Raw genomic sequence first — 25,389 nt, forward strand, 5'->3', positions numbered from 1 at the left:
TTTGTGCGAATTTAAATGGTTTATTGTCAAATTAGATTTTTTTTTAATCCAAATATGGGGTGATTCCTGTTGTTATTGTTTTTATTATTACAATCCATGTCTGGTAGTCCTCACTTTGGAAAGCGCTGCTCGAGTGTTGAGCTTTTTGTGTTGTAAGGTTGGAAGCTGGGGCAAGCTGCTGCTGATGGTCCTGACTGATGATAAGTTCAAGCTGAGCCCAGCAGGAGAGAAATATGTTTGGTGTCTCTGACAACATCCACTTTCTGCCTGCTGTGGTATTTTTGTCATTCATTAGAATGAACTGTTAAGTCCTTTCAGATCTCACCACAGGGGGTTTAATTCACAGCAGGTCTAATTCATGCTGGCCAGAACTCAAGAACCCATCAGGCAATTGATGAGTTGAAGAAGGATCCCTTCACACTGCAGCCCAGACTTGTAGAGTATCGGCATGTGGATGCAGGAGTTGAGGTGGACATTCACCTATCTGCCATTTCTTGGTCCAAGAATACCATGTGGGGAAAGTGTCCTGACACCGTTTTCTATAAAGAAAATCCACAAAGCCATCAGATGTTTAGCTGACACAGAAAACGACAGTAAGCATAGTTTCTAAGATTGCTGATTGCTTTTTTGCCAGTCACTCTTCACTAGGAACACAGGATGGGGCCCAGGGGGCCTTGAAATGAGGCACATTCTGATGATAGATCCTTGTTTCATCGTGTCCAGCAGATAAAACTGTGCCAGATAATGTGAAGCGGGTAGAGCTCAGAGGTCCCTGGAGGACCAGCCTGCAGAGTGTCTTTTTCTTTATTGGCCAGCAACTGCTGTCTGCCAGCCTGGCTGCCTGGCTACAGGCTGCAGGTGTCTCTAGATCCTTTCTGTCCGTGTGGCTGAAATAGAAAAGCACAAAGGTACTGAAATGTATCATTGCAGACTTTTTAAGGTCTGTACAATATTGTAATTGCCCTGCTGTGAATAATGTCCCATTGTGTTGCTGAGCTGCTTCAATAGTCCAAATTTGATCTCTTGCGTCATCAGGGGTGGAAGTCATCACAGCGTCTGCAAGCATCACGGCCCAATTTAAAGAGCCTTTGCTGGCACCAGGGAAAGTCACCCTCACATTCTGGGAGATAATAAAAAATGAGTGCCAGTCCTCTGCTCAAGGACTTACCTTGAAAGTACGACAGTGTGCAGCCTGTACGTCTCACATACAGGGAGTGATAGTGGGTCTCGATATTATTCTCAAATATGTTTATGTATGATATATTGTACATGTGTTCTTCATGCTGGGTCCCAAAAGCAGGGCTCAAGACACCCCTAGTAGCTCTCTCTTCATATATATATATATATATATATGTATATGTGTGTGTGTGTGTGTGTGTGTGTGTGTGTGTGTGTGTGTGTGTATATATGTACAATATTGCTGCTGCAGGGAATTTAGCAATACCTACCGAAAGCGATTGGGATCCAGCTTAGACCACATTCAACTCTTCTCATAAAACACACAAAGCACATTGAAGGCTATTACATTGTCATACTGAATAAAACACCGATAGCAAATTAATATCCTCCACAGCTGATTTTTTGCACATTGAATTCTGTAATGACTATGCCTGACAGTTTTATAGGGAACCCTGTATTTTCTCATTAATTACAATGTTTTGTGATTTCACATCGTTTTTTCATATTGTAAATGTAAATAAGTCAAAACAAGACCATTTAGATTTTTTGACTGATCAGTTTTTAGGGAACTAAGCCACTGATACCATAGACTACAATTCATTGTGCTAATCTAACTAGCATGAAGATCTGTCTGCTATATTATGTATATGGAGAAGAGTTCTTGAAGAGAGTTCTTTAAAGAATTGATTGTGCATTTTTAGGAAACACAATGGCTTTAAGAATGTTCTCTGCATCCTTGCGAGATAGCTCTTCCCGTTTTTGTCCGAACGGGTTAAATCCGTGATGATGGGCTGGCCATTTCTGACACTGCTTCCCCAATACCAGGCTGTAAATGTAAACATTGTGGTTTTGAAGCGCCTCACTCTCGCAAGAACTCACACTCTCACACCAATGGCAACAAAGCTCCCATGCAAGGTGCTAACCATGCCATCAGGAGCAATGTGGGGTTCAGTGTCTTGCCCAAGGATACTGAGACGTGCAGACAAGAGGAGCAAAGCATCGAACCACCAGCCTTCCAATGTGAGTGACAACCGTTTGACCAACTTAGCCCCAGCCGCCTCAGAATGATAAGAATACTTTGTCTTTTCAGGCTCTGATTCTCCTCATTCCTGTCGTTGAGCTGCTGAGCTCGAGGCGCCAGATGTTGAGCTTTATGACAGCAAGCTACTGATGATCAATGGAACTCAGTAGGCCCTCATGTTATTTTTGGAAAATTGCTTTGTCTTTTCATCCATCGCATCATGTGTTAAATAAAAACTAGAAATGATTTAGTGTGGATCTATAAAAAGTTTAAGTTTAAATCCATCCTCTCTGACAGAGTAAAGAGTCTGAAGACATTTGCTGTTGGTCCGACATCATGGTTTTGCAGGAGACTAAAGTGTCACAGTGAGTTTGACCTCGGATGGATCAAAATAATCTTGAATGTGCTTTCCTTGAAGTCCATTTTAATCTTCCTCCCAGATGCAATTTAACTCAATTCAGGCATTCTCAAGGATGGGATTATTTAAGGTGACAGTGACATTGATCTTTGACCGCCAGCCAAGTCTAATCAATCCATTTTAAGCTTTTTTTTTTGTTTGTTTTTTTTTTGTTTTGTTTTTTTCAACCAAAATAAAAAAAAAAAATTGAAAAGTATTATTTTTCATTGTAATGCAGACTGTTGATAACAAGAAAAAAGAACTGGTCAAAAATCTAAATTGATATAAGGAATAACACTTATGGCCAGCAATGGGGAAGAGCAAAACTATTCTTATATGCTTCTTGTTCAATGAACTTTGGCCTGAATCATGTCGAACATTTATAAAATAGATATATAGTAGTCCGTGATCGGTTTAAGGAACTGGCCGTTCAAACAATGGTATATCCATAATTTGATGTTACTTAATTTTCAAGGTTTTCTCGTATTATGTCGTTTTATTTGTGCTATTCTGTAATTCACCTTTTTGAGCCAATGCCATTTTAAATGTTGTACAGAAATGATCCTTTCTAAGTGGGATTGTTCCATATGGGTTTCATAGATCAGTGCATGAGCACTTTGTCAGATGTCATGTCTGCCATTTTACCATACGAGGTTAATGCAAGCATCGCCCCTTTAGGGACTGAGGACTTCTCAATATTTGATCCCTCTCATAATGCTGTTTGCAGCTTTCATGTATGTCGAAGTCTGTCCTCCTGTATTATTTATAGGAGCACCTTCAGTGCACGGGACTGAAAGAACTAGCTTTTCATGCATCCCTGCACTGCCAGAATAAAGGGAATGAAGTTGTTTCCTGGTTAAACTTCCCATATACAAGAAGGGGAGAGAAATATCATTTGGGTTTTTTGGCCCCGATGGAAACCAAAACAGCATTGCAGAATAATGACTGAAGGATTGGGTTAACCAATTTTTTCACTGTACGTGACGTAAGAGAAGAGTTTGGCATTCTGTTGTGGCGATGGGATGTGTGTGTTGAGTCCTACTGCCTCTGTTTCACACTCAAAATGGAGCCACAATCACAAAACAAGCAAACATGAATATGCTTTGAAAAGGTTTCTGTGGTTATAACAACAATTTTTTTTTTTTAGAGTTTGACCTTGATTCTCAGACTCTTAAGTGCACTGATATTATTTTATCAATTTAAAAGTAAAAAAAAGATAAAAGCTTGGTAAATGATCTGCTCAATATTATAGGTACTTTGGTTTGGTGGGAGCATAATAACTTTGTTCAATTCTTTGTTTTTTTGTTTTTTGCTTTTACAGGGTTGTTTTGTGGGACTATTATGGACTATTAGGGACTATTTGGCAGTCTGTTAACAGCCATGCTGTTAACAGACTTTTTGCCAAAGCCCACTGCCTGCTTCGTCTGCTATAATATATGGAACATGTCTATCCGTCATATTCACATCAAATTGTAATAATGCAGGTTTTCTGGAATTGCTCCAAAATAGAAGAATTATAGGAAGTTTTAACGACACAGAGGTCTACAACTGTCAGGAGGTCTCCAGAATCTCCTTGTGTCCTTCTGATTATAGGGTTTGAATTGGAAATTAAAGGTAGTTTTTCTCGAAAGGTGGAAAAATTGATCAGGAAGCTTTAAATGTGGTTAAAATTAAGATTAAGTGACTGCTCCACTACATGTCGTCCACCTACGAATTGTTTGTTGGACAATTTAGTATCAGTTTCTTTCGTCAAGCCTAACAATGAGATCTTCTGTCCACTTCATCTATCAAAGGTCTAAAGAGCAAGCTGAAGGAAGCTCACAATCCTTATTCAATTTTACTTTCAGGAAAATGTAAAACAAATCAGTTGCAACAATGGGAGTTATCATGGTAATTCTAGCACTGGCTTCCCATTGCAATCTAATCCAGACTTACAACAGAACACCGTAAAGTGAAACAACCGCCGGCTCTCCGGTGTAACTCGCAAACTAACCTCAACAATGGCGACAGGCTCCCACACGTCTGACGCAGAGATGTAGGTACACAGTGTGACTCACCTGCTGCAGCATTATGTATGTCTACATTGTAAGGATTTTATTGGATGTCAACACTTTGAAAGCATAGTACATAAAATAACTGTTTTAAAACCGTCCACATATAATGCAGAGTGTAACAGGTCATTAGCATTTCGTTGCAAGGTATATTCTTTTTTTTTATTTTTTTTTTATTTTTTAGAAGTTTATTGGAGTTTATTTATAGGACAGTGTACAAATAGATTAAGCACAGAGGCAGAGATGTTTGTACCAGATTATAGCTCATAGCTAATTTCCATCTGTAGTCCTGGACAATACAAATATAAAACTGTATAAAATAGAGGATATATATAAAATATACAGATAGGCAATAAAATAACTATACAATATATAAACAGGCAATAAAATATGTATTTTGCAAGTTGAAAGTGCTATTGTTGTGATATTGTTACTTTGGTCATCTTGGGGCCATCAGATGTTACCCTTCTGGGTAACATCTGATGACATCTAATTCTTTGCGTGCATAAGCAACATTCTGTATGAAAGTATATTTATTATTATTACTATTGCTTTACACCAACATGAAACTTGTCTTTAAATACCTGAGTGTTTTTGAAACAGTTTGACACTAAATGAATCAAATGCTCTGGCTGCAGGACAAGAGACACCAAGCAATAGTACATAGTACAATAGTACATGGGCCGCTGTGGCTCAGATGCTAGAGAGACTACATCCCTTCAATCAAAAAGTTGGCAGTTTTATTCCCAGCTTGTCCTGTCTGCATACTGGTGCGCTTTGGCAACACACCCAAGTTTGCGTCCGATGGTATGGTTAGCCCCTTGCATGGCGGCCCTGCTGCCATTGGTGTGTGTGAGTGTGTGTAAATGCAGTCTGGTGAAAATTGCTGTGAGGTCACAAGGTATGAAAGTGCTGCATAAGTTGAGACTATTTACAACAACATTTTCACAAATGACTGTCCTTTTCAGTCAGAGCATCATGAATTGCATGAAAAGAAGTCAAAATATCACCAGACTGTTTCTGATTATGATAAGTTGTTTCTGGATGCATTCCGAGATGAGTGAAACAGGACTAATGGTAATGATAAAGATAAAACATGTAATTGAAAGTACATATTCACAATAGAAAAGCAACCTAGAAGTGCAAGATACAATCATAAAATGACATGCTGTATTTTTTCTAAAAATATATGCTCCAGTCCATCAGCCGGCCACCTGACAATGAGCAGATTTTTGTGACGTTAAATATTTTGAACAGATGCTTCAAACTGTATCTTATCTGAGTCATTCCCAGTGTGAGTGCAGTCAGCGGAGCAGCTGATGACTCCCTCTCAGAACATTGGACGTGGGGATTTGTAGTTCATCAGACGGAGAAGGGGGAGGGTGGGAGCGGAGAGTCCATTTCATCAGCGTGCTCTGCAGCTCAGAGGAAAACACACCGACTTGTTCTACCATGTAAGATTTATCACTGCAAGCTTTGGGAAGAATCTTCCGTGAAGGGATAAAGGTAAAATCTTTTATAGATATTGAGTTCACTTCTTTTTCCTGTGTTCTCTGTAGATCATGATCATGCTGTGTCCCCCACATATTATTCTGTAGTAGAATTAAAATGTTATTCTTGTGGAGAATATTGTTGTTGTAAAATAACTTGCCTGCGTGGCTGTTTAACAGTGACACTGACATTTTCTGCAAAAAGAATTTGATTCCAGAATGTAAACCTGTTTAATACATTTCCTGACCCCCACGTTCATATTCTAACTTATCAAATAGTTTTACGTATTTTCATCAATGCCAGTTGTCTTCCTAAAAGCAAAGGTCACTCTATTCAAATGAGATGACTTATTTCTTATTTTTCCATGGCTGTTTTAATTTGTGAATTGCATATTCATTCCTATTATTAGTTTACTCCCTCATTGAAGTAATTGTTGAGTTTTGTGCCCCGATAGTGTAAGCTTTCATGGTTAAGGCTGTTGGTGGTAGACTTCTCATATTCATTGCAGAGATATAAAAAAAGAAAAAAAAACAACCACAAGCCAGTGGAAGCTGAAGAGGTAATGCAATGAGTGTCTTCATTCATATCTATATTTCATCTATTGTTGCTTGGCGCCACCACAGGCTTGAGCGGCTCACGCTGATGCTCACTCCAACATGTACATAGCTGTTATTATTCATTTATAGAGTCCTGATTCTGTCATGCATATGAGTCAGTCAAGTGTAAGAAGGTCAGTTAGGCTCCTTCACAGAATCCAACATAGAACAGTGTCCTAAAACAGTAAAAGGTTTTCCTCCCAAAACCCTTTAGTGTCTTGCTCATTCCAAACATCTTCTTTTGTCTCATTGTAATTTAAAGATCTAGGGGGCAGTCTATTTCCGGGAATATCATCTACAATTACACCCAGGCAACGATCAATGACAAGAGAAAACCCTTATTTTTGGACATTTATTGTCTAGTGCGGTTTTAGATATATTTCAAATGTGTGCATGTTTTTTTGTAAGTAGAGAATCAAACTAAATCGTCACAAAATTATCTGAAAAAGGATCTGAAGACGGCAAGAAATTGAATTAGTTATTGTGAGAAATGACCAAAAAATCTGTAAAAATCACAAACAAACAAACAGAGGAAAAATAATTTTCTACAAAATTAAATACATAGCTAAATAAAATTGGCCAAAAATTTCATTGCAAGAAAGTGACCCAGTAACCTTAGGAATTAACAAATGAAGTTTACAATATATATTTATGTACCGGTAAGTATGTTTTTAGGTTAAGGTTATTCATGAAGTGATAATGGCACTGAAACATGATATGATATGAAAGTGAGCATGTAGGTTATTAGCTCATCTATGTTCTGGCATCTAGTAGTGGTGACATCATCTGAAATATACAGTATCTGTGTGTGTCTTCCATTTCTTTATAACACACACTCTCCATGCTTGGTTAGAGCACTAAAGGAACTCATCTGTCTGCTTCCTCAAAGAGCTGATCCTCAGGGAATTAAAGTTATTTTTGCCTTTTTCAAAAGTACCAGCTTCATTTATTTATTCACAGAGGCCAACAATAAATGACAGCTTGTTCTTTCCTGTGGTCCATTGCTGTTCATTAAACATCTCCACTCCGTGCACTGGACCGACCCACCGCACCCGCAAGAAAAATAGCACTGCTGCATCACGATATGATTTAGTAATATAGTGTTATTACCTGGATATTAAAAAGGAGAAAACACTTCTCTCGAAGGAGTGCGTCTTGAGAACACACACTATAGAAAATACAAAAACAAAATACTACATCGGTCACCGCCACAAAGGTGCGGGACTGTGATATTTGAAATGGTGTAATTCATATAAAAGTTTATAAAGTATGGACAGAGTTGTGAGATAAATCTCTCACAACTCTCTTACCGCATCTGTCTATCTATCCATCGATAAACACATCCACCACAATTTTGTAACATGTGTAAAAGGTGAAGTGTGAACGTAAATTATCTACTGTTTATCTAGATTTTTACTCAGTTTCAATAGATACAACATCGGAGAAGAAACTCAAATCAACTGCGCGTCATTCTCCTCAAAGTTGACTTGGATGCTGACCAACTCTGACGTATCTGTTTTTGTTTATCCTCTTTCAGTTTGGAAAAGATAAATTCATGAAGAAGCAAGGGAAAGGTAACACTGCTAGCATTCCCTTCTCCTCCCCAACAGGGGACGGCAGTGTGAAGGTCTACCATGACCACCAAAAGGTGACATATAAGATGCATCCGGGAAATGGCCACGCCGTGGACTACGATTCCCATCTCAGGAGGGACCAGGTCAGCAGGGATGGTTCAGGCCAGATGTCCTCAGAAGGGGGCGTTCGCGCTCTTGAGCCGAGGTCAAACATCGGCGAAGAGAGCCTTCAGACCAACTCCATGTGGACGGTGGATTCTATCAGCCAGGCGTACTCCGGGGCTGAGGACAACTCCACCGACCCCCACGAGACCCTGACAGAGACTTCAACTCTCACCTATGTTGACGCCCACTTGGAGGACTCGGGAGAGAGCCAGAGTCTCCAGGGGGTGGCCATGGTTTACCTCAAGGAGTTTGTCCTCATAGACGACGATGATGACGGAGATATGTCGCTGAGGGAAAAAACAGTCACGGACTTGTCCGTCATGGACGGAAAAGCGGCCGACCTGGTTTGCGGACGAGTGTTTTCCACTTCCAGCGGCTCAGTGTCGGAGTGTAGAGATGAATCCCCGGCTCCTGAGGCGCCTCCACCCGAGGAACTTGAGCTCTCACACACAAAACAGCGCTGTTGCTCCTGCACCCTTTTATGACCAAGAAGGGAAACGGTGTTCGGGTTACACCATGCAACTATTTATAAGTCTGAAATGAGAAAGACGATGTCCTGTACACTGGATTTGAATGATTTGAAATTTAAGGTTGGGGCATTCACAAAATATTTAGGATAAGGACAAAATGGACAAAAAATGTTTCAATGAATAAATGCTGAATGCTTCTAGGCTTGGCGTTCACATGCATTCAAGGAAAGAATACTTGCATTTTTGTAGTTTCAAAAAGAATTGAAATGAATTTTATTATATTTCATTTCATTTTATTCCTATGTTAATATTCTGTGAATGCACATCTTATTTTCTGTTGGTCACTAAATGTTGGCATTATTTATATTTACATGTAGTTGCTGTGTGTGTGTGTGTGTGTGTGTGTGTGTACATGTGTGTGCGTGGGTGTGTGTGTGCATATACATAAATACATACACACACACACAAACACACACACACACACACACACACACACATATATATATAGAAGCAATGCAAATGGTGTCCAACATGTTTCAATCAAAAGCATGGAATACACTGAGATCATTGAAGAGATACAGTTGGATTTTCTCCAGAGGCGTTTTTACCGTCATACAAGAATCAACAAGTAGAACCGTTTGGGACAACAAGCAATGTGTTTGTGAAAATCACAATGTTAAAGCAAAAAAATAGATGCTTTTGAACAACATTTAAAAAATTTACCAGGATTCATAACATTTACACTTTGATGGAAACGCCTGTTTACGTGAAAATAACTGCCAATATGGACAAACCACATGACAGGCCTGGAAGGATATGAGAAAATTGTAAAATCCCTCTTTTTCTGTATGTGTTAGTGAAACGTACATTTATCTTTTGGGCTCGGTTAGTCCTTTTACTTTTGTCTGTCAGTGAATGAGCAGCTGGATTTTTTTGGTTTTATATTGCTAAACACAAAACTTTTCTTTTTAACAACCACTGCCGATCCGTATTTAATACATTCTCACATGTCAATGTATTTTGTGTAACAAGATAACAAATTATTTTTAAGACATTAAGTTGATTGAATGATGATTAGATTCAATTGTCATGATAAGGCCCCAAATAAGAGAAAAAGAATACAACAAAATATGTAAATGCACAATGTCTATCATTTTATTTGGAATTAAGATACCCTCTCCTCATAGCTTTTTGGGCAGCGATTCAACAAGATAAGGGTTAAAGAATATCATGGCAATGCTAAAAATAGCAGTAGAAAACAGGGAATATTAGATCAGTCGCTGAGCAATAGATTCTCTTGAGGACGTCATGTTTTAAGTCTTGAAAAGAAGGAACATAAACAGTATAGGATTCTCGTAGAGGGCAGGCGTCTGCTGGCGGCGACAGGAATGAGGTGTCTGTAAATGCGTTCCAGTGCTCAGCGTTTCCAGCCAATGAAACGATGAAAACTGAGTCAGCAGTATGCAATTAGCAAAGTGCTGTAAATGCTGAGACTCAGTAACGCCATCCACTATATCTTATCGTTGCAGCTGGACTTGCCTCATTTACATTTCACATCTCACTCGAGTCTTTTTCGTATCTGAATGAATAGATACTTTTTCATATCGGACTACTCAAAGGCCTTTTGGTATTTGATAGACTAATGTCATGTATAAACCACGTAACACAGATTATTATGATTAAGCGTTCATAACTCTTAAAGGGAACTCCACCTGGGAGGACTAATAGGCATAAATATGCCTATCAGATATGATTGTCTTGTTTAAAAAAGCATATATTTGAACCCTTGCTTGTCGACCCATACAATTTCCTAAGAATCAGTTGTGTTCTTGCCGCTTCTCTCCGGTTACATTTGACGCATTTAGCTAAGCTAAGCTCATGAAAGAGCCCAACAGTGCTGCTAGTTTTAAATGTACACTAAAGGTCCTGCCTGCAGTTTCTTTCCCGTGCATACAAAAGGTCCTTGGGAATGATGAAAGGGAAACAAGTGAAGCCTGCTCAAAGAAATGTTACAGGCAGGAGACGCTGGATGTTCTCCTGAGAGGATGTCAACAACCAACTACTGCAGAAGTGCATCTGATGACGAAAGACCGAGCACCAACATGACCACGGAGGAAGTTGACGAGTCACATGGTCAGTCAACACAGCGGTCCGTAAGTCATGAACAGCGATGACAAGAAGTGGAGCTACTTCTATCAGATGCTATGCTTTTGCATCGTACAGTCAAATGAACGGGACCAAGCCCGGGTCCACCTTGCGATGTCTCTACCCCAACAGTGAACAACAATGGCAGCCTACAAGAGAAGGTTTTCCTTTTTTTACAATTTTATACAAAAAAGATATGCTGAGAGAGTTTATCATCATGTTTATGTGGGTGGGATAAATATTGATCAAAACAGGATAATGACGTCTTGGTAACCAGGGATCCCTTGAAGTCCTAGTTGAGCTGTTCCGTGCAGGCTTGCATGTTCTCCTTGTGCCTGTTTTGTTCATCTGTCTTTCAGCTCGCTCGGTTTCTTTCCAGTTTCTCCTCAATCAAGTTCAAAAAAGGTCAAAAGGTCAAAACACGTGCGTATCCAAACTCTTAAGGTGTGAATGAGAGAATGAACGGTTGTATGTCACTGTACATAACCCTGTCACTGACAGGTAACCAGCCCAGGTTAAACCCGGCTTCTTGCCCATTTACAGCTAGGGTTGTCTCCAGTACACCAGAAGCCTGGTTGCAGGATTAACATATAGATGAAAATATGAAAGGATTCAAGAGTGAATGAATGAAGTGATGAAATAAAAAAATGGATTAAAGTGAGTGTTGCGATAACATAATAATATTCTGCGGGTTTTAATCATTCGAGTCTAGCAGTCACCGGAGTCGGACTGGTTTGAGTGGCAGGCCCCAGTTTGGACCCTTCTGGGCGGAGAGATAGCAATTCACCAGGCTTATCTCCCCTGCCCACTGCACACCAGATGACAGCCCCCCCCCCGGCATCCTATATAACTTCGGCAGTACAAAAGGGTATGTTCACTGAGAACATTTGTCAGTTTAATCTATTACGTTTACTCAAAAGTTGCATAACTTGAGAATTAATTTGTCAAAAGTTGACCTGCACTTTATAATGCTCTGACTTTGCAGCCTCTCCTTTCTGTGCTCTACTATCTCGGGCCAGTGTCCTTTGGCGGATTTGGAGTCCAAATATAGCTTTTTTTACGCTATGAGTTTGCACTTAACCCGCGTCGGCATCGTCACTTATTGGGAAGCGAAACCAAATGTGTCCAAGAATAACAGATAAAAACCAACAGCAGAATAATTCTAAATAGAGGTTCTCTATTCGTCAGGATAACCACACCCCACCCACATCATTTCAATCCGGATTATATTGCCTCGATGCAGAAACTGAATATCCCGAGAACCCAACGGAAGGATGAAGTAACGGAAGAGAAGACAGCGAGGAGACGTTGAAAAGAGGATGGATGACAGACACAGAGCAGTTATTTTGTATTTTCTGAATTGTGTCATTGCAGGTGAGCCTGTTTCTAAATATTCGCTGAACGCTTACTAAGGGGTAAAGTGTTGTAAAGTACCGGATTTTTACTGCCCCCGCTAATTTAAATGCCATTTTTGGTTTGAAAAATAAGACACAGCACAAAGATCATTTATTATGGTCAATTCACTTGAGGAAAATGAACCTTTTCTTGATAGTAGTTTCAATGCATAATTTTGCTGTCATGTGTCCAAATCAGACTGATTTACCTTTATGTATCAGGGCTTAGAGAGTCACCTCACCATACATTTCTTCAATGTACCTTTTCTAATCACACAACGGACAAATGTCCTGCTTTTCACAATTGTACCATCATCTTGGGACTTTAAAAAATGTCCTGATCACACCTGACGGGTGCTCCCCTTCCCAAACAGCTGGCTACACTCTGGATGTCTGTGACACCTGCCATGCAAATGCAAAATGTGAAGGAAAGCCAGATGGTTCTGGAAAAGTTTGCAACTGCAAATATGGATATGTTGGAAATGGAAGAACTTTCTGTGAAGGTAGGCAGAGTTTTTAACGAATGAGTGAGTGATGTCTTCCATTTTGACTCTTCCTGACATGCTCTCCCCACATCAGTATGGGTTTCCTTTGGTTTCTCCGGTTTCTCTCCACAGTCAAAAAACATGCAGTTTCACTGGAGACCCTAAATAACTGAAAATGCTCCATTCACCCGCGGGATACTGAGCGCAGTATACACAACATAGCTAAAGAATGCATTCATTTGGGACAGATTCCTGATTCGTGATGTAGTGGTTCAGTGAGACGTTGCATTAACAATTTAGTGGACGTTGTTTTAAAGTAAATATGTTTTAAGAAGGCGAAATACCTTTATAGTCACATTCAGTTATACAGACATCAGCAAAAATTGGCATTTAACCCATCACAAATGAACCATGAGCAGAGGGCAGTGAAGGAGCAGTGCCAGGGGAGCAACTAAGGGTTCAGTGTCTTGCTCAACAACACTTGAGCTGGCCAAGAGGAGCTGGGAATCAAACCGAGAATGGAACCAGAAATGTTTCTGATCTGCATGTGTCCATCTAGATAAAGACGAATGTCAAATAGGAGCAAATTTGATCTGTGGCCGGCATGCAAGGTGTCACAACACGGTTGGTAGCTACTACTGCACCTGCCTGGAGGGATACAGCCCTTCAAACAACATGAATGTCTTCATACCCAATGATGGAACCCACTGCGTGGGTGAGTGTCAGTGATGCGACAGTGACTGCGATGTCATAACATAAGTGTGTCGGGATTATAATTATTAACTCTTTCTCATTCCAGATACTTTACATATATGTACAATATGTAAATAATGTATATGTAAAATATGTATAAGAATGTATAATTTCTGTGCCTATTAGAAACACAAGGACTACAGATGGAAATTAGCTATGAGCTATAATCTGGTACAAACGTCTCTGCCTCGGTGCTTAATGTATTTGTACACTGTCCTAATAAACTTCTAAACAAACAAACAAACAAACAAGCTCTTTCTGACACACTTGTTTCCCATTTGCTAGACAAAGATGAGTGCGAAATCGAGAGGCTGTGTGGAGTGGGGGGTCTCTGCAGGAACCTCAATGGCAGTTTTGACTGCAGCTGCCAGGAGGGATACATAGTCCAGGATGGAACCGAGCCCTTCCAACCTGACAAAGACCAAGCATCATGCAGAGGTAAAATGACGTTTCCCTTGCATTGTTTTTGGATTCTTGACCCAAATCAAGTGTTTTTAAGCGTAAAGGAATTATTAATTTAGTTGCATCTTGGCGCTACCGTGCATAATAGTAAATTATTGCTGGATCTCAAATGTTTTCACAGCAGCAATATAGTTTTGTACTGTCAAATGATGAAATAATGAATGGGGGAGATGGTAAAAGAACTATTTACTCAGCGTTTTTTTTGCTGTGACGACGTCAGAGGTGGAATGTGGTGAGCCGGCACCCCTCGGGGATACCGTACTGCTGTCACTAACAAGGACCACATATGGTGGCGTGGCCACATTCCTCTGTGAGGACGGCTTTGTGTGGAGGCGTGGAGACAACAGCGCGCAATGTGGGGCAGATGGCCTATGGAGGGGACCCACTATGGTCTGTGCAGGTAATTAAACCTGCCTGTCTCTGCAACTGATATTTTCTTTTCAGTCATATCTTTCACAAATATGATGAAGAATTTCACTACCGCTGATAATGTGCCAACGACTTTTTTTGGCAATTCTTTAATATTTATGCAAATGCAAAAAGATGGAACTGTACATAAATAGTATGGTCAGAGAAAACAAAACAAAAGGAGTATAATGACTGAGCCTTGGGGGTTCAGCATGTTTCTCCCCAGTGAGGTCTTGTGAATCCAGAGTTCTCGAAAACTATTGTTGTCCAAAGAAAATGCATTTTAGAAACAGACGTTCTGGTTACTGATGCATTAATCTAGGATGTCCCTGTTTTGTCTCCCAGAGGTGGACTGCGGTGCCCCTCCTGCCTTTCCTCACACACATATGCTATGGAACCAGAGCTCAAGGATTGGCACAGAGGTGCTTTATCTGTGTCACGATGGATATCAAAACATTGGAGAGAGCAATGTGTCCACCTGTAGCGCTGATGGACAGTGGGAGGGGGCGTCTGTGCTCTGCCAAGGTACACTCATCATCACTCTATCGTGCAGCTTCGTCGATTTCCAGTTGGTTTTCTAAGCAGAATTCAGGAGAGAGGCTCGGTTTTGTTTGATACTGAGTGAAAATGCAATGAATGATGAATTGATGATGAAACGATCATTTTCATTTGAGTTACAAAGAGTAGCACCTGGATTAATCTTGACCTTGACTGAAAAAATCTATTTTGGTCACCTGACATCACAAGGCACAGTTTACAATGGTTGCCATGGGTAACTGGACTTGCAATTACCGAATCATTAATGATATTCATTTTGAAATGAAATTCATCTTTTACTTTCTATTAAAGTCACATTTTTGCATCCGGTTTTCACACCAGACTACATATACCGTGCATGTTATATAATGCGTGTATTTGGGAAAAGCCAAGACTTATTAAAAACCTTTGCAGACTGATTTATCAGTGAGGCTCCAGTGATTATATGATGCCAACTTCCTTGTAGAGATCTTGTGTGGAAATCCACCTCAGATTGAAGCCACTGAGCAGGTGTGGAATGGTAGCTCACACCCTGGAAGCTCCATCCTTTACTTCTGTATGAAGGGCTTTTACAGTAGAGAAGGGCATAATGTATCAGTCTGTTCAGAAAGTGGTCAGTGGACAACCCCCACTCTCTTATGTCAAGGTAATTTTTCTATAATTTCTATTGCTGCAGAATCTTTTTTCTTCTTTAAAAACAATATAATTAGATGAGCTTTCTTTTCAATGGCTGTTGCTCACTTTTGCTTGCCTCTTTATGAAACCTTAGTTTTATGTAGGTGTGTGAAATTTTAACTTGTTGTGATTCATTTGGCAAACCCAGAGATTTCATGCGGTCACCCTCCGATGTTGCCGCACACGAGACAAGCCTGGAACGGTTCCTCCACTATCGGAAGCACAGTAACCTACTACTGTAAAATAGGATTTTATCATGAAGAACTTATTAACACATCATCGTGTTTGGCAAACGGTTCCTGGTCAGAAATAAACCTCTTGTGCAAAGGTAGCGAAACAAAGCCTCGGAAACTATCGTAACTGTTGTCATGAGATTAAGGTGTGCTATGTTTACCTCCCTAGAGATGAACTGCGGCGCTCCTCCTAACATCCCTCATTCCGTCCAACTGTGGGATAAAGGCTCCACTGTAGGTTCCCAGGTCGTGTATCAGTGTGTGTCAGGATATCACAGCGTCGGAGAGAGAAACAGCTCAGTCTGTAACGATAACAGACAGTGGAGTGAGGTCTCGATATTCTGCCAAGGTGAAAATAATGTTGTTTTTATTAACTCAAAGCCGAAAAATGCAATTCTGTGTCATTATCTTTGTAATGGTTTAGGCTGTGTTTTAATTAAAAGACATGAAGATAATCCAGGGGTGGGCACTTATTTTGACTGGCGGGCCACATTTCTTACATTCCTAATTTTTATGGGTGGGCCAACTAGGTATCATGTGAATCGAACAAAATGAAATTGAAATATTTAATTTTTGGGGCATTTTATTTCAACTTTAAAATCATTCATTATCATATAACTGTACCAACATTATTTTGTATATGATCATCCATACAAAATTAAACAAAAAGAAAAAATAAGGAGCTTCTAAATTCAAAATTGATTGAAAATACTTAATTAAAATATTCATTGAATATAGTTTGGGGGGCTGGATAAAAAAGCAAATCGGGACGGATGTGCCCAGGTCTGAGATAATCCATCACTTAACATTGCCTTTGCCAGTGATCTGCTTTGACTTGCCATGTTTCTATTGTAGAGATTGATTGTAAGGAGCCTCTTTTTAAGTCAAATGCAAAAGCGCTATGGAATGGCACATCACACATGGGGAGTGTGGTTCATTACCAATGCAATGAAGGATTTTTCACCAGGAGTAAGAGGAACTACTCAGTATGCGGAGAGAACGGACAGTGGGAGGATTTTGAACTGCTCTGTGAAGGTGCGCCATATGATGACAGCTATCAATGGAAAGTGTATCTCCATTCATAGCTGCATAATATTTAAAGTAATAGGAGAGTAACATTTAACTGTGTCGCGTCTCAATTGATGGTCTTGTTGGGAAGAACAGAGAGGCCGAGCGATAATGAGACATCTCTTTTTTTAATTCAAAAATTCTTGTGACAGATTTGACCACCTTTTGGAATAACTTGTGATGCACTTTATGCCTAATTTCTCTCTGTTTACAGAGATACAATGTGGGCCCCCACTAACCCTTTCGCATACTAACTTCCTGTGGCATCAAACCACTACTGCTGGCAGTGTGGTGCACTATGAGTGTGCAACTGGATTTTACCAAGAGGGTGGAAATAATATTTCCACATGTCTAGCATCAGGAAAGTGGTCGAAGGTATCAATGCAATGCAAAGGTACATTAATAACATCTGTGCTGACTTATGAAATCCAGGCAACCTAAATCTAGCTTAACAGAAGCCTTTTTACTAAGGCGTTGTAATGATTTGATGGATGACAGAAAAGAATGAACAACAAGGGGGCAGATGGATCTTTGAAAAGAAAATGAACTTGTGCAAGGCAAGCCTTTCTGTGGTCTGTTCTTGTAAATGTTATTATGCATTTGGCGAGAGGATATTTTTCAAATACAAACTTGAGTTTGCGATACTCACTGGAATGCTGATGCACAACAAACTTTTCTCAAATCACAACAGACACTAAAAAAACACAAGCTTAAAGTTTCAAGCTGACGAATGCATTGACCAGATTTGGCTATAAGGATTTAACACATTGTTCCTTTAACTCCACATTCCCTATTAGATAACAATATTACCAATGAAAACAACCGCCATTAAAAAATATTATTAATAATAATAATTATTATTATATTAATACAGCTTCTACTACTACTACTACAACTACTACTACTACTACTGCTACTACTACTCCTCCTCCTCCTCCTCCTCCTACTACTACTACTACTACTACTACTACTACTAATGATAAGAATAATAATAATAATAATAATAATAATAATAATAATTGCATCTCAGGCTTGAAATATTATCAAGTACCTGAATACTTGGTTTGCACAAAAATGCATAATTTAGATCCTTAATCCAGTTAAATGGTTGGCCTTTTATTGACTTACATTGATGCCAGCATTCAGGCCTTCACTGAAAACATTTTGATAAATACCCTAAACGTCTGAGAATTTTAACAACTTATTTTTACGTGCATTTTATCTGCATTGTGATCATTTCAGATGTAGAGGACATGTGATATGATGCTTTATGTGATATTAGGAAAAATAATCCATGTTCTATGAGAACTAAATAGTAAAGAAACGCCATTGAGGAACTTGATTGTATTCAATGAGTCACTCACAGTCATTCCTTTTCCAGCTAAATGCGGCCCAGTTCCTATCTTAGCCCATTCAGAGGTGGTCTGGCAAAACCGAAGTTTGGCGATCCACCGCTGTGAGGATGGATATCGCAGCTGGAGGGGCAGCAACGTCTCGCAGTGCAACAGTGCTGGTGTTTGGCAGAGAGCAACACTAAGATGTGTTGGTAAGTACTATATGTGAGAAGATATCGAGAAGATATTTAATGCTGATCGGATCTGTCCCGTCAAAGATGAGAATTAAACCTATCTTTTTTACAGAAATCAAACCACCAATCAGTGACATATTTGTGTCTGATGAAAAATGTTTGTCTTGGAGAGCAGCGAAGTATATAAGGGATACACAGATTTACAAGGTAACGCCATACTTGATCTTCTCCTTGTGACCTTGTGAACTGCTCAGTTGATTATTCCAGCGAGATGTGAATGTTACCGCACACCAGGCTATTACAATAGTGGAATTCCCTGACTATTAACTAAACTGGTATAACTACCTCAGGTGAACTACACAGGGGCCAGAGACTACGACCGGGACTTTCTCGACACGGGGGCTCTGTGTCTAAGCTCTAAGGCAGAGCAGCTCAAAATCTGTCTGAACCTATTCCCGGCGACCAACTACAGCATTTTCGTCACCGCAGTGTCTGCCGCTTACACAGCCACCATCACCACTAACACCTCTTTAATAGGTAAAACTCAATACAATGATGTTTTATTTCATACAGTCTTGTTTATATTACAATATCCTTTGCATTATCTATCATATCTGACAGCACCTCCAGCACCAGCTGTCTACTACACAGAATTTGAGACTCGTACACCAACATTAAGACTATGCAGATCACCAAATACCATGGACCCGATAAGGTAATAACCAAAGAGACGAGAGGCGGGTTGGCGAAGACGTGAAAGGACAGCTGTTTCCAAGAGTGCCCCCAAAAAAGCGGTGCTGCTTTATTGAGAAATTTTGCGCACTGAAACCTAAAACAGTGTTTTCCTGAACTTAATCAAATACGCCTGGCATCAAAAGACTAAATCCCTGAGGCGTATTGATCTAATCTCATTTAGTTCATTTCAGATTGCCATTTTCCATCCACGACGGCACATCCAATGGACGTTCAAATTTGAATGTCCTTCAACTACTGTTTTATCTCCTTCACCAAATATGTCTGAATTCATTTGGAAATGTTATTACAAAGAAATTATATTAGAAAATGACATTAAATTACATTAGAAATCTTCTGGGTATGCTGACCCCTAATGTGAAATTACTGTCATAGAAGATGGCGGTCATGTTCACTCTTCAGCTACAGTTTTCTTTCACTTGCGACTTTTCCCTTCCGAGGTCACCACACCAATTCAGCCTCCTCCACCTCACCCTGTTCCCTGTATCGTCTTGTGTCACACCTGATTGAATTTCAAACCCCTCAACATCACGTTTCTATTCTTCTTTATTTGGCAGTTTATACCAAGTGTTTGTGGTTCCAGTGGATTATGTTATGGCTTTTGACTGTTCTTCTACAAACAATCAGCACTCATGGAGCCAAGGCAAGGCCGGGTACATTACTGCTCAGATGCTTGTCAGACAAGTTGGCACAAAGATAAACTTCACGGTGGGGGATGGACTCCACTATGGAGGTTTTTACAATGCGCCCCTGGAAAGTGGCAGGAACTACTTCATTATTCTGAGAGCTGTCAGCCAGTGGAAAAAGGCAAGTGCAGCTATTGTGCCAGACCAAACAATGGACTTGTGCAGACTGTATGATAATATTATCCAAATGTTTTGTTTTTTTCCAGAATATAACAATGTCCTGTGTCTTGTGGGCTGAAGTGAGAGGTAATTACACCTTTTGTGATTGCTATGGCGTCAAATTCCATGCGGGACAATTAACTTGAACAAAAAAAAAAGGAGTGTGGTACTTTTATTAACATCTATCAGTGTCTAACAACTCGATACTCCATTTCCAATGTGAAAATGAGCAAATCCACAAGGACAAACAATTGCTGTCATTTGAACCAGGGTGATTCTGTGGGTCTGAGAAAAGAAAATACATCATTTTAAGGAAGAAAAGGAAATGTCCTGAGTTAAAAAAAAAACACTCCAAACATGAAAAGAAAAACAACAAGAGAATGTTAAAAGTATGTACCTAAATGCAAATTGATGATGAAATGCCAGTGACACAGGCTGCATTTTCTTGTTTCAGGCATATCTTATATTATGCTGGTTTCTTCACTGTCTGCTGCTGGCGTTGTTGCACTGGCTGCACTCGCAGGAGGATACTGTTGTTGGTATGAAGTCTGCACATCATCGCAACTCTGCAATTTTGTCTTAAAATGGAAATTCAAAACATAGTAGCAATGAGTTACAACTGCATCCAGTGGTATAAATATTAACTCTTTTTTTTTGTCTTTATTTGTATATCTACTGTCTTCAAATGCTTGTAGTTTGCTACAAGTAGTGATGCGCAAAAGTCAATCATTTATTTTATAAAACTGCCTGTGAAATTGGAAAGAATCAAAATTAACATGAATGCATTTGTGTCCCACTTGTTTTACAGGCTTTTCAAGAGGACATGACATCTTTTAGTGGCAATATCGCTTACTCTTTGTAAATCATGTGAATTTTTATTATTATTGTAATTAATTTTGTGGAAAGGATGATGTACAAGCTATTTCTATCTTTGGTGATAGATGATTTTTTTGATTGAGTCTATGTATCACTGGGGGATCTGCAGAAGTTTATTTCACTTCATCACATGAAAAAGTACAACAACACTGCTCCTGCTTTCACTTGTCCGGTCATCAGATTTTGCGCCTCAAGGTCACAACCAGACCACAGAGAAGAGCCGACACCCTGCAGACACACCGCATTTCAGTTTTATACAGCAACAAGGAAAACTATGCATTATATCAATCTTGTCTGTTTTAGTGCATTGTTTTCAGAATGCATTATAATGCATTATGCATTATCAGAATCATAGAAAGACTGCATGGAAATAAGGATTATGGTGGAAGGGGGGTTTTCAGGAAAGTGAAATGATGACAAAGGTTTTCCAACTCCGTCCACTAGGTGGCGGTAAACGCGCTTCTCGCTGCTTGGCGACCTCCTCCTCCTCCTCCCAGATGCACCAGAAGAACCGGACATTTTCTTAGGACGCATCCGCAGGGCAACTTTGGTGCGAACATAACGCATCAACTCGACTATTTTGGAGATAAGTCGGATAATTTAACACGGAAAGATGCCTCGTTGTTCTGCAAAGAATTGCTCCTCTAGCACCCACAAGAAGGAGAGGGGAGTCGCATTATTTCGGTAACCAAGCCCCTAGAAACTGTTTTTAAGCTAATGTTTACGCTACAACTTGCCTGGTCTCAACTTCTAAAACAACGTGAATTTATTTACAGCAGTAGAACAGCAAAATGATCAATTCGGAATATGATGTCATGGGTTACAACACACACTCACACACACACACACAGGACTGTCTCAGAAAATTAGAATATTGTGATAAAGTTCTTTATCTTTTGTAATGCAATTAAAAAAATAAAAATTACTTGTTCATGGTATTCTAATATCTTGAGATAGGATTTTTTGAGTTTTATCAAGATGTAAGCCATAATCAGCAATATTACAATAATAAAAGGCTTGCAATATTTCAGTTGATTTGTTATGATTGCACAATGTATGATATTTTTGTTTTTGTAATTGCATTACAGAAGTTAAAGAGCTTTATCACAATATTCTAATTTTCTGAGGCACTCCTGTACACACACAAACACACACACACACACACTCATAAACAGAATGATGGTTACTGACAAGTGTTCCAAGTTGCGTAGTGTGTGTTATGTTGTGTTCAAGGAAATGAAGGGCCTCCCTTCTACGAGTCAATATACTGTATGTGAATTCAATAAATGAAGTTGCCTATGCAATCGTAGAATAGTAATTGTGCATTTGAGATACTTAAAGAAGGAATGATTCATATACTAGTATCTCAGTTGCACTTTTAGTATCAGGTTTTTAGATCAACCAAGCCTTAGTTTGATGTCATTTTGCCTTGACTGTAGCTGCTTATCTAATAGAACTGTTTAAAATAACCTGGAACAGTATTTAAGTCCTGCTCAAATATGAAAAACGGTTTGTGGCACTTTACGACTATTGGCACTATTGGACTTTTGGCACTTAATATACAGTTTTCTGACAACAGAATAGCAGGAGCGTTGTCTTTCACCATTTTGGGAGTCCTTATGTGCTTTCCCCAGCTATAAATAATACATGATTTGACACCTATAGAAGGTGTTTCAAAGTCAGTGTTTGTCAGTGTTTCTGTCATTACAGCTTGCAATAATCATTTTCCAAATAATACTTTCTGTCCAGATTTCCATTCTATGATGTCCAGCTTCTGAAGCAGTGGGTCACCAGCTTACGCAAAGGAAAGTGGACGCCAAAAAACAACTCAAGGTTGTGCTCACGGCATTTTGCCAGCATGTACATTCTGCAGGGTTCAACTGGAAAACCCTATCTTAACCGTGCAGCTCAGCCCGTGCCTACTGTCTTCACCGGTGATCGTAAACCGGCTTACAAGAGAGAGGAGGATTTAAGATATGTGCCAAATGATCATACATACTTTAAAACTCCATCTCTGTCCTGTTGTGATGAAGTTGGAGTTACTTCAGATCATTCCTACAGTCTTACGGAGTCCCAGGGAGCGTTGCAGAACACTCGGGTCAACTCTGAAGTCGGTTCAGCGGTGGACTACAAGCGACTGCGGCTTGTAGAGGAACGACACAAAGGCTTGAAAAGTAAGATTGGCAATTTGCTGGATGTCATAGCCGACTTGGAGAACAAGGATTTGATTTCAAGCAGCTCCGCGGACATCATGGCGGATTCCCTCGATGAGGTAGCAAATGACCTACTACACAAAGTACAAAAGCAGCAAAGTTGTTGCTCCGAAAGGTTGCGTTGCTTCACTTCGACCCCTCACGGTCTCTCACCAAAGAGCTCTCAGTCACCACACCCTCGCACACTCAGCTCATGGCAAAGGGCAGGCCGTGCATTCACAGCGCCGCAATCTCAGGTCCAAGAGAAACAGCAGCACGACAAAGAGCCACTGTGTGTTCTAATGTTAGATGACGTGGCTGTCAAGAAACATTTACTGGTTACTCAGGATCAGTTTGCAAGAGACCTGGACCTTGTAGGAACGTCACCGACTGAGCCTCATGACTCAAAAGTTGCCCCTCATGCCTTGATGCTCATGGCGGTGGCAGCAGACCACGCATGGAAGCCTGTAGCATATTTACTCATCGACTCGTTGCCTGGTGAGGCCCGCGCTAAAATTGTCAGTGACTGCTGTCGAAAGCTTCGTAGTATTGGCGTGCCTGTGCTGTCGCTCGACTCTTCTCATGTAGAAGTGTCAAGGAGTGAGCATAGCATCGTCCTACATCCCCACGAGGCAGATCTGGAAAGATGACCACCCACTTGGTACTCAGTCTTGTCAACAAGACCATAAAAGTTTTTCTAACGAATGTTTTTGGACACTGAGCGCATTGATCTTGCACCCATTAAGCACAGGATCACTGAACGCTCTGCCCAGTGGAGAGCGGTTCACACCCCTTGGACGTGACCTGATGAAGACCCTCCGCGCTGACCCTTCTGACTCCCTAAAATTCTAATTTTCAGCTTAGTACATCAATTATTTCCCTGCATCCTCAAGTGCAGAAGTTGGGAAACACCCCTAATCTGTCTGTCAAATCCTGTAAATTCTCTTTGTTCTATTCTCTAGACCAGTGGTTACCAAACTTTTCACAGTCCTGTGTTGACCCCCTACTCCTGTACACTTAAAAAAAATGAGTAGGTAAGTCCACCCTGCACATGCACAGCACACATCAAATAAAATCTCTTGACAGTAAATTATTTCTCATCAAATTGATGTTTTTGTTTTTAATAGATTACCCGCTATTTCAGTGAGCAACATCAGTTAATTTAATGTATTTATTTAATTGCGTATACCCTGGTTTACCCAAGTGTTACCCAAGTCTGCTGGTAACACTTTGCCGTAAAGCAGCCTTAAAACAATCTGCTACATGTTTTTGTTCAATTTGTGTGTTTATCAGCAATCCTGATGCTCTTCTCTTAAGACAGCTGCAGGAGACTTGCTTGCGCTAGTTCATTTCGAACAATGAATGGCAGTTGAAGGGAAATGGTGACCTACCTCAGTCCCATATTTTCAAACAATACACATTCCAACAACTCTTTACTTACCCCTGTGACCCAAATGAAATGGTAAATATACAAATCACAATGTGTACATGAGTGGACGTGTGTTTACTGAGGATTTTTATTAGAATATGGCTAAATTTGACCATTCTAGGCTAATTATGTAATGTAGTTATGCATAAGAGAAGGGCATCTATTTTGTTAATTTGCTGTTCAGATCATGGTGACCGCAAAAACAATCTGCTTGGTTGTACGGAATAAAAGCAATTTAAGGAAATCAATCATTTTCCTTGTCATTTCTCTACAGCTTATTTTATTAAATATGTTAAGCATCGCCACCAGAACCTCATGAAGTGTTTCAGCAGCAGTATGTTAACCTAGCCATCCGTTGCCAAGACCAGCTTCTTTTTCTTTTAGCTGCTCCCTTCTGGCGTTGCCACAGCGACTCACCTCCCTCCATCTAACCCGCTCCACTGCATCCTCTTCTGTCACCCCAACTTACTTCCCGTTCTCTTTCACTCTATCCGTAAATGTCTTCTTTGGCCTTCTTGCGGGCCTCATCCACAACAGTTCCAACCTTAGTACCCTTCTATCAATAAATTTCACTATCTCAGTCTGTACATGTCCAAACCAAAACATCATCATGCGCTGATGGACTCATTCCCGATCCCATCCATCTTCGTCACTTCCCGAGA

The 25,389-nt window shown here is 40.1% G+C and overlaps 4 protein-coding genes across 8 annotated transcripts; all 4 read left to right on the forward strand.

The window, feature by feature from the left end:
• Window positions 1–96: 96 nt before the first annotated feature.
• LOC147221703 (uncharacterized) lies at window positions 97–2,370 on the forward strand. Its single transcript, XM_086169222.1, is given in 8 exon segments — window positions 97–103; window positions 350–516; window positions 518–593; window positions 785–857; window positions 859–908; window positions 1,036–1,253; window positions 2,052–2,199; window positions 2,300–2,370. Coding segments are annotated over 8 exon segments (810 nt in total).
• A 3,335-nt stretch (window positions 2,371–5,705) lies between these two features.
• On the forward strand, window positions 5,706–10,790 carry LOC147221704 (uncharacterized). Its single transcript, XM_086169428.1, has 2 exons — window positions 5,706–6,154; window positions 8,273–10,790. The coding sequence occupies exon 2, from the start codon at window positions 8,291–8,293 to the stop codon at window positions 8,957–8,959; it is 669 nt and encodes a 222-aa protein (XP_086025554.1). The 5' UTR covers window positions 5,706–6,154; window positions 8,273–8,290; the 3' UTR covers window positions 8,960–10,790.
• A 525-nt stretch (window positions 10,791–11,315) lies between these two features.
• Window positions 11,316–21,652, forward strand: susd1 (sushi domain containing 1). Of its 5 annotated transcripts, XM_086169867.1 has the most exons (22): window positions 11,316–11,512; window positions 11,802–11,957; window positions 12,278–12,463; window positions 12,858–12,986; window positions 13,528–13,683; window positions 14,007–14,159; window positions 14,404–14,583; window positions 14,937–15,116; window positions 15,595–15,774; window positions 15,952–16,131; window positions 16,206–16,385; window positions 16,892–17,071; window positions 17,319–17,498; window positions 18,486–18,650; window positions 18,745–18,839; window positions 18,983–19,169; window positions 19,254–19,347; window positions 19,943–20,192; window positions 20,278–20,317; window positions 20,685–20,769; window positions 21,039–21,088; window positions 21,551–21,652. In XM_086169867.1, the coding sequence occupies exons 3-21, from the start codon at window positions 12,409–12,411 to the stop codon at window positions 21,055–21,057; spliced, it is 2,688 nt and encodes an 895-aa protein (XP_086025993.1). In that variant the 5' UTR covers window positions 11,316–11,512; window positions 11,802–11,957; window positions 12,278–12,408; the 3' UTR covers window positions 21,058–21,088; window positions 21,551–21,652. The 5 variants fall into 5 exon arrangements, with proteins under 5 accessions (XP_086025993.1, XP_086025992.1, XP_086025995.1 ...); XM_086169866.1 differs by lacking the exon at window positions 21,551–21,652 and having other exon boundaries at window positions 20,685–20,861; window positions 21,039–21,137; XM_086169869.1 differs by lacking the exons at window positions 15,595–15,774; window positions 21,551–21,652 and having other exon boundaries at window positions 11,317–11,512; window positions 20,685–20,861; window positions 21,039–21,137.
• LOC147221706 (uncharacterized) lies at window positions 21,059–24,354 on the forward strand. Its single transcript, XM_086169871.1, has 2 exons — window positions 21,059–21,790; window positions 22,856–24,354. Exons 1-2 carry the CDS (start codon window positions 21,720–21,722, stop codon window positions 23,946–23,948), a joined length of 1,164 nt encoding a protein of 387 aa, XP_086025997.1. The 5' UTR covers window positions 21,059–21,719; the 3' UTR covers window positions 23,949–24,354.
• The last annotated feature ends 1,035 nt before the right edge of the window (window positions 24,355–25,389 follow it).

Source organism: Fistularia commersonii, chromosome 22, assembly GCF_037954325.1.
Source record: "Fistularia commersonii isolate RoL2024-O1a breed Wild chromosome 22, RoL_Fcom_v1.0, whole genome shotgun sequence".
NCBI lineage: Eukaryota > Metazoa > Chordata > Actinopteri > Syngnathiformes > Fistulariidae > Fistularia > Fistularia commersonii.